The following is a 13,089-nucleotide window of genomic DNA, read 5'->3' on the forward strand; positions in this document are numbered from 1 at the left end:
CAGAAATCCGCCTGCCTCTGCCTCCCAAGTGCTGGGATTAAAGACGTGCGCCACCACGCCCGGCCTTGACTTGCCAATTTTTAAATGAATATTATTTGAATTTAACTTCAGATTTTGGGGGATTAATTTTTATCATATTTATGTGTTTGTGTGCATGTTTGGGTATTCGCATGTGAATGCAGCACCCAGGCAGCCAGGTGTCTGTCCGTGGGGAAGGGTTACCAGCAGTGGTGGTGCTGAAATCAAACTCCCGTGCTCTGGAAGAAGAGTGTGCACCCCCACTCATGGAGCCATCTATCCAGCCCCCTAAATGATTTTAAATGGTAATTTCACCATCTCCATTGTATGTCTTGTCTTACACAGACAAGAAACTATTTCAAGTAAAAAGAGTAAAATATTTACAACTTATATAAAATTGAGTGAGATACAAACTTCAGTCTGTCCCAGGCAGCGGCTCACCGTAGTCAGACAGAGTACAGGCGTGGGCAAAGGACTGCAGCATGTCCAGCATTGACACCGCATCAGAGAGCTTGTACAAGCAGTGGATGTGCTCATAGATCTCACTGAGCAGCTTGCACACGATCCTAAAACACACGTTGTAAGACATGATGGTGCTTCTCAAAAGCAGATGTGCGGGCTTTAAGTGCTTGAGAACAATAACAGTCACAGTGTGCACTGTAAGAAAGTCTATTGCTTGGCTGGCTCATTTTAGATAAAATATTGATGTATTAGTTCACTGTCACATCTACCAGGTAAAAAATAATCCATCTTATACATTCATTATTGAAATGATAGCCTCATTAAATATAAACAAAACAGACATTTTCAAATAAATAATGTGCTTTAGAAAATATAAAATATTTTATACAGATATAATCAAGTGCTCATTATACACATATATCCTAATAATCTCACACACATAAAAATATACACATATATAAACACATACATAGAGACACACAAAAAACACACATACAGGCCTGGCAGTGGTGGCACACGCCTTTAATCCTAGCACTTGGGAGGCAGAGACAGGCAGATTTCTGAGTTCAAGACCAGCCTGGTCTACAGAGTGAGTTCCAGGACAGCCAGGGCTACACAGAGAAACCCTGTCTTGAAAAAAACCAAAAAACCAAAACCAAAACCAAAACCAAAAAAAAAAAAAAACCAAAAAAAAAAAAAAACCCAAAAAAACAAAACACACACACACACACACACACACACACAAAGACAAAGAGAGGGAAAGGGAAGGGGAAAAAGAGGAGAAACCCAGACACACAATGAGACACATACACAAATACAAACATACACAGATGCACACCATGTTCAAATGTCATTACCTAGATTCTCATGAGCAGGGTTAAATATAATACACTCCAGGAATTATTCCCTATGCAAGGACATACTCAGAATTTGCATTAATAGTATCTGAGGTCCAGAACTTGAAACTGTTTCGAAAGCCTAAATTTTCCACTCTATCTCAGTCTACCAATTCTAAATGCTCTGCCTCTCCTACATTCAAAGCTCCTGTTCCATAAACAAGAAAAGAGCTGACACCATTATGACACTGCCTTAGAAATAATGGAGGTGAGAAGCCAGCGCTCACAGACCACAGGAAAAGAGTAAGCTGAATTAAGGCCATGGCACACAAGCTTTACACAATGGCGCAGTGCACTGTGCAGAAGTCTGGGATCCAGCTAGTTCTTCCTACTCATCTCCCCTCATGCCTTCCAACACAGTGGCACACTTTCTTTTCTGACATTCACAATTCAACTGCCTGTAATCAGAGTCAATTAAATCTATTATAGTTCCTCAAACTAAACCAATTCTGTACTCAAATATTTCAAATGCTCTTACATGTAGGTCATGTGATAGATTTCTCGCAAAGACTCTTGGCATCTTTCATTCATTTTAATTAAATCTGCTGATGTAAAGTTATATGAGTTTTTCACTTTAGAGATCTGTAGGAAGTTAAAAGCAATGTCAAGCTATGTGTACAAGCACATGAGGTAAAACACGCAGTTCACAGGACAGAAAGGTAAGTGTCCAGGTTACCACTTTACTTTCTAAGATAAAGTATTACAAGGAAAGTTCTAAATACTGTCTGTGAAAAATAAAAGCAAAGATAAAGCAAGATATTTCTAACCAATCTCTCCAGCATGATTGGCTGGTAAGTTCTGAAATGGCCTTGCAGAAAGGCTAGATGACTGCATCTCATTAGCAGGTTATATGCATGATGGACAATCATCACTGTGACTCTGACTCTCCTCGGCCCTTGTCCCCTATCTGAACCTTACTCAGGGTCTAGCCCTGTGACTTTTTTGTGTAAACCTATAGTAAGAGTGTTTGTGTGCACTGTTTGTGTATACAAGAGAGTAAATGTGTACATGGGAAAAAGTACTATGCAGTCACAGGCTTAAAAGCACTACAGAAAACAAACGTATTTCCTTACTGCAGACATTCTCAAACCTTTAACAAGAAAATGAATCTGGAAAACTCTGTAAAATAAGAGGTAGGCAAGGGGCTGCAGCAGGTAAAGGAACTCATGGCTGAGCCTGGAGACCTGAGGTCAATCCCTGACCTACATGATGGAAGGAGAGAACTGACTCCCACAAGATGTCCTCTGACCTCCAAGTGTCACATATAACACAATGATATTTAAAAATTTTAAACCAAAGGTACTGCAGTGTTTCCTAAATTCTTTTGTCAAAAACATCTTTTGGACTTTGTTTCTTCATTTGTCTTTTGCCTCTCTTGGTTGTCCCCCCTCAAGCCTGTCAGCGTGGTGTGGCTGCTCAGTGGGGTACAGCAGCAGCCATGCACCAAACAGAAGCCTGGAACGTCACCCGTCAATTTCACAAAGCCAGGAGCAGCCACCTCCGTGCCACTCCACGTTAACCTTAATGAACTCTGGAGGAAGCTGGTCACTGGAGAGGGCGATACAGTCAGTGCTCATCTGGATGAAGAAGCCCCGTGCCGAGCTGAAGCTGGTCCGTAGGGGAAGGCTGTACTTCTCTGCGAGCTGGGCTATCATTCCTAGGGGCCAGAAACCAGGAAAACAAGAATCTCCTGATGGGAAACTCCCCTGCCGTCACAGGCTCTTTACTTATTATTTTATACACAAACAGGAAACTAAACTATTCTTAGGGTTTTTTTAAAACAACAACAACAAAAAATGTTAATGCCCAAAAGATGTGGAAAGTACCCTTTAAAATGCTACTGTCTGATGTGTGTTTCTAAAGGACAAGAAATTATAAAAATTAAAAGAAGAAAGAACAAGAACTATTTTCTCTGAAAATTAGGAATATTAGAGTTATGTTTCGTTATTCAACTTTTTAGTAAAACAGAAGCTTCATAAATTGCTGCAGCTTAAATTTTACTAGTGTGTGCCCAGAATGAAATAGATATCAGGTAACAGAATCTGAGAAGTAATTCTAATGTCTCTGTTAAACCCCACACTACCGAGCTCTAAGCCACGTTTCCATCTAGCCTTGGTCTTGAACTTTACTTGTAACCAACACTGGGATCCTCCACAAGCTACCCCACTTTCCTGGTTTCCCAGCGGTCTTACCATTTGGGGCCTAGAAATTTCACTTAGCATGTGAGGCTACATTTCTCTATAGAATGGCCATGTCTACCTAATAATTAGTAAGTTTGTTAATTAGTAACACTTTTTCTTTTAACTTTGTGTCTTATTAGGGTTTCTATTGCTGTGATAAAACACCATGACCAAAAGTAATTTTAGGAGGAAGGAAGAACAATTCTGAGGTCACACCCCATCACTGAGAGGAGTCAGGCCAGGGACCTGGGGGTGGGATCGGTGCAGAGACCATTGGAGTCTTGCTGGCTTGCTCTCATGGCTCATTCAGTTTGTTTTTTTATAGCACCCAGGACCACCTGCCACTCATAGTGAGCTGTACCCTCTAATATCAATCACAAAACCCAAGAAAACGGACTTGCCCACGGGTCGGTCTGGTAGGAACATTTTTTCACCTGATTTTCCCCTTCCCAAATGACTCCAACCTGTGTGGAGCTGACATCAAACAGCCAGCACACCAAGCGCTCTGTCTTGTACTGACTTGTAGCATCTTTCACTCTGCATCCCAGACTCAGGCCAGTGTGCACGTGCTATAGGAACACAGTCAGCACACAATGACTAATTAGTAGACTCAGGTATGAACCCTCTGATAAAATTGGGGCCACTCCTGGCTAAAGCGTATCAATATTCTTCATTCTCCAAAGAACTACCAATGCACATGAGGTCACACTCTAGCACTTTGATATCATTCCTTTTATTTTGAGATAGGATCTCACTGTGTAGAGCAGGCTGGCCTGGAATTCACTATGTAGACTGAGATGGCATCAAGCTTGTGTTAGTTTCTGCTAACTCTTAAGTTCTGGGATTAAAGGTGTGTGCCACAAGGTCTGGACATCACTGGTTTTTTATTTCAACTTAATGTTTTACTGATTATATGGGAATCTCACATAATACACTCAGATTTCACTCACTTCCCAGTCTTCCCAGATCTATCCATCCACTGTTGTGACCTCACCCTTCAAAAAAAAGGAGAAAAAAGGACAACTTATATTGCCCATAGACTCACTGAAGCATGGCCAAACAACATTGTTTTTTTTAAAAGGCCTTGAGTAAATACAAAATCTCACACACACACACATACACACACACACACACACACACACACACACCAGTAAGAAGTAAAGCATGTGATAACATGTAGCATGTGGCACCATTACCTGCTATGTCATCCACTATCTCTGTGTACGTTCTCCTGGCTATGTCCAGGAACTCACTGATGTTGGAACGCACTGCATAGCACTTCTGAGTCCGCATGTTCAGGCAGCCCTTCATGTACCTTGCATCATCATTTATCACTGTTTTAATCTTCTCAAGTATTAGTTCAAACCTAGCATTAATACAAAACAAAAACAGGTCAGAAGCAAACAGCCACTTTCATCACTAATGCAACCAAACCTTTGTTGAGAGTTATTTTACAGTAAGTAATTAACAAATGTTCACATTTATTTAGGTTAGAGCTATCATTGCCTCAACTTAAAACTATTTTTGCAGTCAGAATTACTCAAAAAATGGTATGAGATGACCAAATAAAACTAAAACTTGCTGGGCAGTGGTGCATGCCTTTAATCCCAACACTTGGGAGGCAGAGACAGGCAGATTTCTGAGTTAGAGGCCAGCCTGGTCTACAGAGTTCCAGGACAGCCAGGGCTACACAGAGAAACTCTGTCTCAAAAAAACAACCAACCAACCAAACAAACAAACAAATAAACAAAAACCCCTAAAATCTGCTAATGGGAACATCTCCCAAATTATGCATGATTAATACAGCTGTCAGTGAATACAGGGTTCACTATCAACATGGCCCGTAATGAACTGGCAAACAATTCTAACTCCATCTTCCTTCATTCCACATGCACTTAGGCCATATAGCAAGGGCTGTCTGTATTCGACAGGGCTATCCAACAACCATGTCCCCCTCAGTGAGGGGACATGTGCTGTGGGTCACAAACAGGAGCTGACAAACACAGTAATTACAAGTACACAAGCCATAGACTGTGACATCGGTTTACCCAACTTTTCAAATATTCTGTTCTTGAACACCACATTTAACTAAGTTGGTTTGATTAGCGAGTTCAGCTTGTGGCATAACAAAGGATGCAAATATTCAATCAACAAGGCAACTTTTAAGAGGATAACATGTTTGGTCAAGAACCAAGGTGCTGTTGCTAATAATTTAACAATACTAACTGTTTTTAGACCTTGTTCTACATTCATATCTATTAGGATTTGTTTTCCTACATTAAGGCTTCCATGATTTATCAAAAGAAAAGGATGTTTTCCCATCCTTTTCTTATCTCCATGAGGATAATGAGGATCCCCACGGAGAATGGCTATGAAGGAGACACTGGTCATTAGGACAAGCAGCCACTGAGTTTTTATCCTATTGACCTACCCATAGGATTAATATGTAATTGATAGTTAATCAATTCATTGAAGAAACTTGAATAGTTATTTTTGAGACAGGGTCTCAGTTTTCCTGGGACTTGCTATGTAGACAAGGCTGCATGAACTCACAGAGATCTATATGGTTCTGCTTCCTGAGTACTGGCATTAAAATGCATACGACCACGCCCACACCAACTAATTTTTCTATAGAAAATACAGTTAAAATCAATTATGATCAAGAACAGAAGTGTGATCTATTAGTTGACAAACCTATGGTCTTCCAAGGAGCCATAGTAAGCTCTTAGTAAGGGCGTGCTACAGTTCTTTAAGGTGACCTGTTAAAAAACAAAATTACAGTCAGCAAGGCCTGGCACTACTCAAATTCAACACTTGGTACTCAACACTTGATCAAAGGCTCTTGCTCCATTTTCTCATGTTTATTCTCATGAGATTTCAAACATGAATGAAGGAGAGGACGGACTGCATCTTCTCATAAAGTCGCCCACCTCTTGAAGATGACGATTTCTGTTTTTCTGTCTCCTAAATGATATCCAACTTCTTACAGAGGTAGGCACTGAAACAGATACTGTGTACACTTAAGTCACCCTACAGGTTATTTCAATATTTAGATTTGCATATTTATAAATGGAGCAACTTCTCCCTCCCCATACAGAAGAAATGGGATTAAGAACTCTCTTTTGGGGCTGGCGAGATGGCTCAGCGGGTAAGAGCACGGACTGCTCTTCCGAAGGTCCTGAGTTTGGATCCCAGCAACTACATGGTGGCTCACAACCATCCATAATGAGATCTGACGCCCTCTTCTGGTGCGTCTGAAGACAACTGCAGTGGATTACACCGGAGCAAGTGGGGCCGGAGCGAGCGGGGCCGGCAGAGGTCCTGAGTTCAATTCCCAGCAGCCACATACATGGCCATCTGTACAGCTACAGTGTACTCATACACATAAAATAAATAAAATAAATCTTAAAAAAAAAAAACCTCTCTTTTGTTTAACGAGAACTGCAAATAGGCACCAACTGAGCAAAGGGACACAGGAAGCAGAGGAAACAGTTGCTCGCTCTCATTGGATCTAGGGAGACATGATGGCTGTACTTTGACCTGCTTCTGAATGGAAGCAGTATGCACACAATGGTCAAACTAAAGAGTTCACAGAAGCATAAAAAATTCAGTCACTCATTCAATTTCCTTTCCAAAGATTATATACCCTAAATATTAAGGTACATTTCCTGCCTCCATCTGAAATTTAAAAACTTATATAATCATATGTTCCCTTTTCCCTCACTTAATATATCATCAACATCAGAAGCTTTTTATCTCAATGTTCAATCAGTTTTATGTGTATGTGTGTGGGCATGTGCACACCACAGCACATGTATGAAGGTTTAGACGATATCATGCAGTGTCTTCCACTATATAGGTCTTAGGAATCATATTCAGGGTTTAGAGGATATCATGCAGGGTCTTCCACTATATAGGTCTTAGGAATCATATTCAGGTGGTCAGGCTTGACAGCAAGTATTTAACCCACTGAGCCATCTTGTCTTGCCAGCCCAATAGCAGTTTCTTAAATTTCCAATATTCCAACATTGTTTGTTTTTCTTAGAGAAAAAGAACATAAAGTTGAGGTGTAGGGAGGTTAGGAGATCTGAGAAGAACTGAAGAAGTTGGGGTATAGGGAGGTGAGAAGATCTGAGAAGAGCTGAAGAAGTTGGGGTATAGGGAGGTTAGGAGATCTGAGAAGAGCTGAAGAAGTTGGGGTATAGGGAGGTTAGAAGATCTGAGAAGAGCTGAAGAAGCTGGGGTGTAGGGAGGTTAGGAGATCTGAGAAGAGCTGAAGAAGGGAAAAACATAATGAAAATATATTGTATAATTTTTTAATAAACAAAAAATGTTTTTTAAAGTGTTAAAATCAAATTTAAAGACACCAATGAATAGCTACGGGTGAAGTCTTTTAGAAAACTACAAAGAAAATTACTACCATTAAACAACTGAAATGAGTGTGGGATATAGATAATAGTAGTATATTAATGCTAACTATCTTGAATTTGATAAATATATTGAGGTTATATAGGACATCCTTGTTCATAGAAAAGACATGGTTAGTGCTTAGATGCTATAACTTATTTTAAGTGGATCAGTAAGAGTTAATAGTAAGGACAACAATGTGTATTTATGTATGCATGTTCCATATATGTAATGAGAGAAAACACACTATTCTTATAACTTCTAAGTTTACTTTTTTTCTAAAGAAAATGTCTAAAAATAATACTTTCTATGTTTTGTGCAGCATGCATGTGGATTACCTTTAAAGGATCCACGAGTTCCAGTGTATGCTTCAGGTAGATCAAGTTTGTTATCTTTGATTCAGCTGCATTAACCTGTCCAGATAAGAGACAAATGTAAACACCCTAAGTTTCAATTCAGTTACGGGTTTTCCTCTTGGCCAGTCAACTTCTATTAATAATATCCCATATATATATACATCAGCCATGCTGGGATGCCAACCAGATGGTGGTTAGAAATTACTGACCATAACTATAAACCTAATATGCTGGTCTCCTGAAAATTTGATGAGAGTTCACATAACTGTACTAATTTTCATTCTATTTCAGCATCTTTGGTGCAATTTAAAATGTAGTACTCAAAGGAAAGACAGTAGCAATACAGAGACGTAGCTGCAGCAGGAGAGTGCTATTAACTAAATACAACACAAAGCTTCCTGCAAACAGGTTGAATTCAGTCTCTCGGCTGACTTAGAACAACTTTCTCCACTGGTTCCTGTTGGCAAGCAAAACAATTTTAACAATTTCAGTGTCTCAAATTAATAATATATAATAATAATAAATTCAGAATACAGCACTTAAAATGATATAAATAAACTTCATAGAAATTACACTATACTCTCTAGAGCTGAGCAATGGCATGAGCAAATTTTACACTGACAGGAGACAGGCTTAAGATGTCACAATTATGATGCACTGAACCTCATGTGAGGCTGCTGCTCTCTAAGGTGCCCTCGCCTTGATTCTCATTACAAAAGACCTGGATTGCGAACAGAAGACCCAGTGTGCAAGAAATATCATGAATGTTTTTAGTCCCTAAAGATGTAATCTCATATTCTCTTACAATGGATTCCTGACACTAAACAGAAGATCAAAATAAATAAAGCTAAACAGGAAAAGGCATGTTTCCCAGCAGCAGGGAGGAGGGAGGAAGAGTCAGGCTATAAGTAGTAGAGCAGGAGTCTAGAAACGGACCCCAGAACATACAACCATTTGACTTATGGCCACGTTCATAAGTCAAAGTTCACTACTTAAAAGCATGAAATAAAGCAGCCAGGAAGTATCCCAAGGGGAGCCATGGAGGTGATAACCCCTAGCAGATCCGAGAAGGGCACATTCAAGTCACCACATCACATGCGAGCACACCACTGAAGACTCCACAGACACAGGAAGTGCGGGGCACTGTGAGCAACTGCATGCCAGTAAGTTTACAAAGTCTTTGAGAAGCACAACTTAACAAAGTTCATCCCATTGGAATTACATCTCATCTATTTTATTCAAGTTTTCTACGGAGTATAGGTACTGATGACCACACTTATGAAAGCTCTGTAACAGGGAAGGAAGGAAGGAAGCTTCACACAAATGCTGCCAGACACTGAGGAGGGATAACTCCACAGCCCTGCTATGGAGCTAGCTGATTCTCTTCCACCATCACTTGTATACACTGGATTATAAAGGCTTCTTTCATTTAGAGCCTTCCAGCTATGTTGTGCCCGTCAGCAGCAGGCATTCCCTCCTCCTGATGCTTCTATTACAAAAGGACTCTGGGGGCTGGTGAGATGGCTCAGCTGGTAAGAGCACTGACTGCTCTTCTGAAGGTCATGAGTTCAAATCCCAGCAACCACATGGTGGCTCACAACCAACCGTAATGAAATCTAATGCTCTCTTCTGGTGGTCTGAAGACAGCTACAGTGTACTCATTTATAATAATAAATAAATCTTTATATATTAAAAAAAGGACTCTGCTCTCTAAAGCACAGAGAATTTCCCCCAAATATACATTAGGTACTAATGAATTTATACAGTCACCACATTCAAGTTTTAGAAATGTACACAGCTCCTTTTCAAGTGTATATGTACAAATATACACATATGTAATTAAATATCCTTCAGTTCACCCAGAAAGGAAAAATGTAAATAATCTATTATGTCCTTTATCTGTAATTATGCCCTTTACCTATAAGGGCTACTTAAATTTGAAAATTATCCAGAGAGAGGTTTCACTTTTTAAAGACTAAGCATATTTGAAAACTAATCAAAACTCATTTGATGATTGCTTTGAAGAACAATATAGCTGGACCTGATAGTGTATGCCTTAAATCTCAGCACACAGGAGGCAGAGGCAGGTGGATCTAGACTGATCTACATAGTGAGTTCCAGGACAGCCAAGACTGCAAAGACCCTGTTTCAAAAAACAAAACAAAGAAAATACAACAGACAGAAAACAATATATAAACTTTAGAATGAACCTAAGTTTTTACATAGTATGAAAATAGTATAGGTTATAAGTTTATATTTAAGTAAATATTTGATTAGCTTAAATATACTAATTCTTCAGCTACCCAGGATGCTTCTTACCTAAGGCATAAAACTCTCCTGGGCATCAGAGAGGTACACTTACCTAGGACATTTTCATATTTTCACATCAGTGTCCACCAAGAAAAGCTGTGTTTCATAAAGACAACAGCATAGCACACAGGACATGTAACACATACCGTGTCTTGCTTTGGGATTTGAACTAAAACAGAAAGCAGCTGGTCCGTATCCAGGAATTTTGATATGACTGCAACAGAAAATGGGCATTTGAACTTCATAGACCAATCAAAGCAAGGGTATTCTGGGGTTATTCACTGGAGCACAGACAACATTTGCCACAGGGAAGTCAGTGGTGACTTAGGCATAGCCAAATCCCAGTCAATTGTTTATATCTTATATAATCACAGGGCAGGAAGAGACTTGTGATCTTGTGATGGCTGCCTCCCACAACAAGACAAAGTTAGGTCATGGCTGATCACCGCTAGCCTGCTGCAGGCCCGTGATGGCTCATGAGCTCTGCTGACTATGGCCATGTGTTACCCAAGTAGCATCTAGAACTCCATATTCTAAATGAACAAGTAACTCCCCATTTGGCAAGGGGAATATACAGTAATGCCTGTGGATGTGGAACTTGTTTAGCTCTTAATGTGCCCCCCTCCACAAAAAAATACCAGTCCCAATAGTAGCCTCAGTCAGTCTTCCTCAAACCCGGCCGTGATCTACATAGAACCCACTGGTAGCACAAAGTGCACAGCAATCCTCCTCCCCTGGGATCTCACACTTCTCGGAGTTCCTACATTTCCTTTATAACACGTTTGTCTACTTATCCCTGTCTGTATTTCCTTATTATTCTTGGGTGAGAAGTAATAAATCTGACGCCAATGGCTTGAGGTAGTTTTGGGCACTTAAGTTTCTGGGATACTAGCTACTCAGTTAATCCCACTAAAAGGCTAGAAAGATTCATCCCTCCCAGAGAAACCATATCTCTGCCTCAATAAATAAGCCTGAAAGCAACTGAGGAAATTCCCTGAAGTCAATCTCTGGCTTCCAAACCCATGCACACATGTGGCATACACACACACACACACACACACACACACACACACACACGCATACTATACACACAAACACACAATGAAATAACTTCAAGTAAGTTCTGGGCTGGGAATATATGCTATGAACCCACTAAACTTAACAGCAAGTTTGATAGTGGTAATGCTAGAATATGAAGATTGATATGAAAGTGACTTCATGTGCAAGGATGTGCATCAAAGACAAATCAAGAGGGATGGGAAAAAGACAGAAAAGGAAAGTGACAAGAATATACTTTCAGCTGGATGTGGTGGCACACACTCCATAATACAAGCACTCTGAAGACATGGAAATTTGAAGCCAGTCTGCATTATCTAGCAGGTCTTGTCTCAGTGAGAAGGGAGGGCTATAACTCCAGTTCCAAGGGATGCAACGCCTCTGGCCTCTGAGAGCACCCATATGCATGTGGAGCACATAAATTCATGCTGCCACATATGTACACATAAATAAAAAATACATCTTTAAGAAAGGAAAGAACGGAAGATGGGAAGAGTGTGGTAGAGGGCACCCGGAGAAGGAAAAGAGAGGGAAGAGAAAATAAAGTGAGAGAAAAAGAAAGGGGGAAAGAGAAGGAGAGAGGGATAATGGAGAGAAGAGAAAGGAGAGGGGACAGAGAGAATTTCAGGGAAAAGCCTACAGAAGGCTTGACTGAGCCTGGCAGTGGTGGCACACGCCTTTAATCCCAGCACTTGGGAGGCAGAGGCAGGCGGATTTCTGAGTTCGAGGCCAGCCTGGTCTACAGAGTAAGTTCCAGGACAGCCAAGGCTACACAGAGAAACCCTGTCTTAAAAAAACAAAAAACAAAAAATTAAAAAAAAAAATAGAAGGCTTGACTGATCCTCCAAAGGAGTGCTGGAGTCCAGTCACACCATTAAAGGGCTCTACTTACCCAAAAGCAGCCTCTTAGGACAGCCTAGGTGTGACATCAAAAGCAGAAGCACACGGCAATGTAAGAGGAGCCAAGAGGCTCAGAGAGCTAAGCAACACTGAAATGGTGCCTTTGACACAAGCATCTCAGTGCACTTGTGAGACCAGAAACAAAGTGGCAGCAAACTGGGATGTGCTGGAGAAAGGACAGTGACCTTCCACAGTTAAACACAGAAGGAAAACTATGGAGAGAGCCAGAAAAGGTGAAGTCCAAGGAGAATTCAAGTCCCCATGGAAAAAGCCCACAAAGACACTCAAGACCGACTCAGGAGATAGCCAGCTGGCAGCCGGGCGGTGGTGGCGCACGCCTTTAATCCCAGCACTTGGGAGGCAGAGGCAGGTGGATTTTGAGTTCGAGGCCAGCCTGGTCTACAGAGTGAGTTCCAGGACAGCCAGGGCTACACAGAGAAACCTTTTCTCAAACAACCAAAAGAAAAGAGGGGTGGGGGGGAAGAGGGAGGGAGGTGGAGAGGG

The 13,089-nt window shown here is 40.8% G+C and overlaps 1 protein-coding gene across 5 annotated transcripts in view; it reads right to left on the reverse strand.

Annotated features, from left to right (window-relative positions):
* The window catches only part of Msh4 (mutS homolog 4), a 49,576-nt gene that overhangs the window by 17,503 nt on the left and 18,984 nt on the right, over window positions 1-13,089 (reverse strand). For all 5 annotated transcript variants that reach the window (XM_031375917.1, XM_031375916.1, XM_031375918.1 and 2 more), the window contains 7 exons: window positions 10,776-10,843; window positions 8,302-8,376; window positions 6,251-6,315; window positions 4,753-4,922; window positions 2,897-3,033; window positions 1,855-1,958; window positions 460-584 (listed from right to left, as the gene is read on the reverse strand). In XM_031375917.1, the coding sequence (XP_031231777.1) occupies window positions 460-584; window positions 1,855-1,958; window positions 2,897-3,033; window positions 4,753-4,922; window positions 6,251-6,315; window positions 8,302-8,376; window positions 10,776-10,843 (744 nt within the window). The remainder of the gene's footprint in view (window positions 1-459; window positions 585-1,854; window positions 1,959-2,896; window positions 3,034-4,752; window positions 4,923-6,250; window positions 6,316-8,301; window positions 8,377-10,775; window positions 10,844-13,089) is intronic.

The sequence above is a fragment of the Mastomys coucha genome, unplaced genomic scaffold (genome assembly GCF_008632895.1).
Source record: "Mastomys coucha isolate ucsf_1 unplaced genomic scaffold, UCSF_Mcou_1 pScaffold16, whole genome shotgun sequence".
Taxonomy (NCBI): domain Eukaryota; kingdom Metazoa; phylum Chordata; class Mammalia; order Rodentia; family Muridae; genus Mastomys; species Mastomys coucha.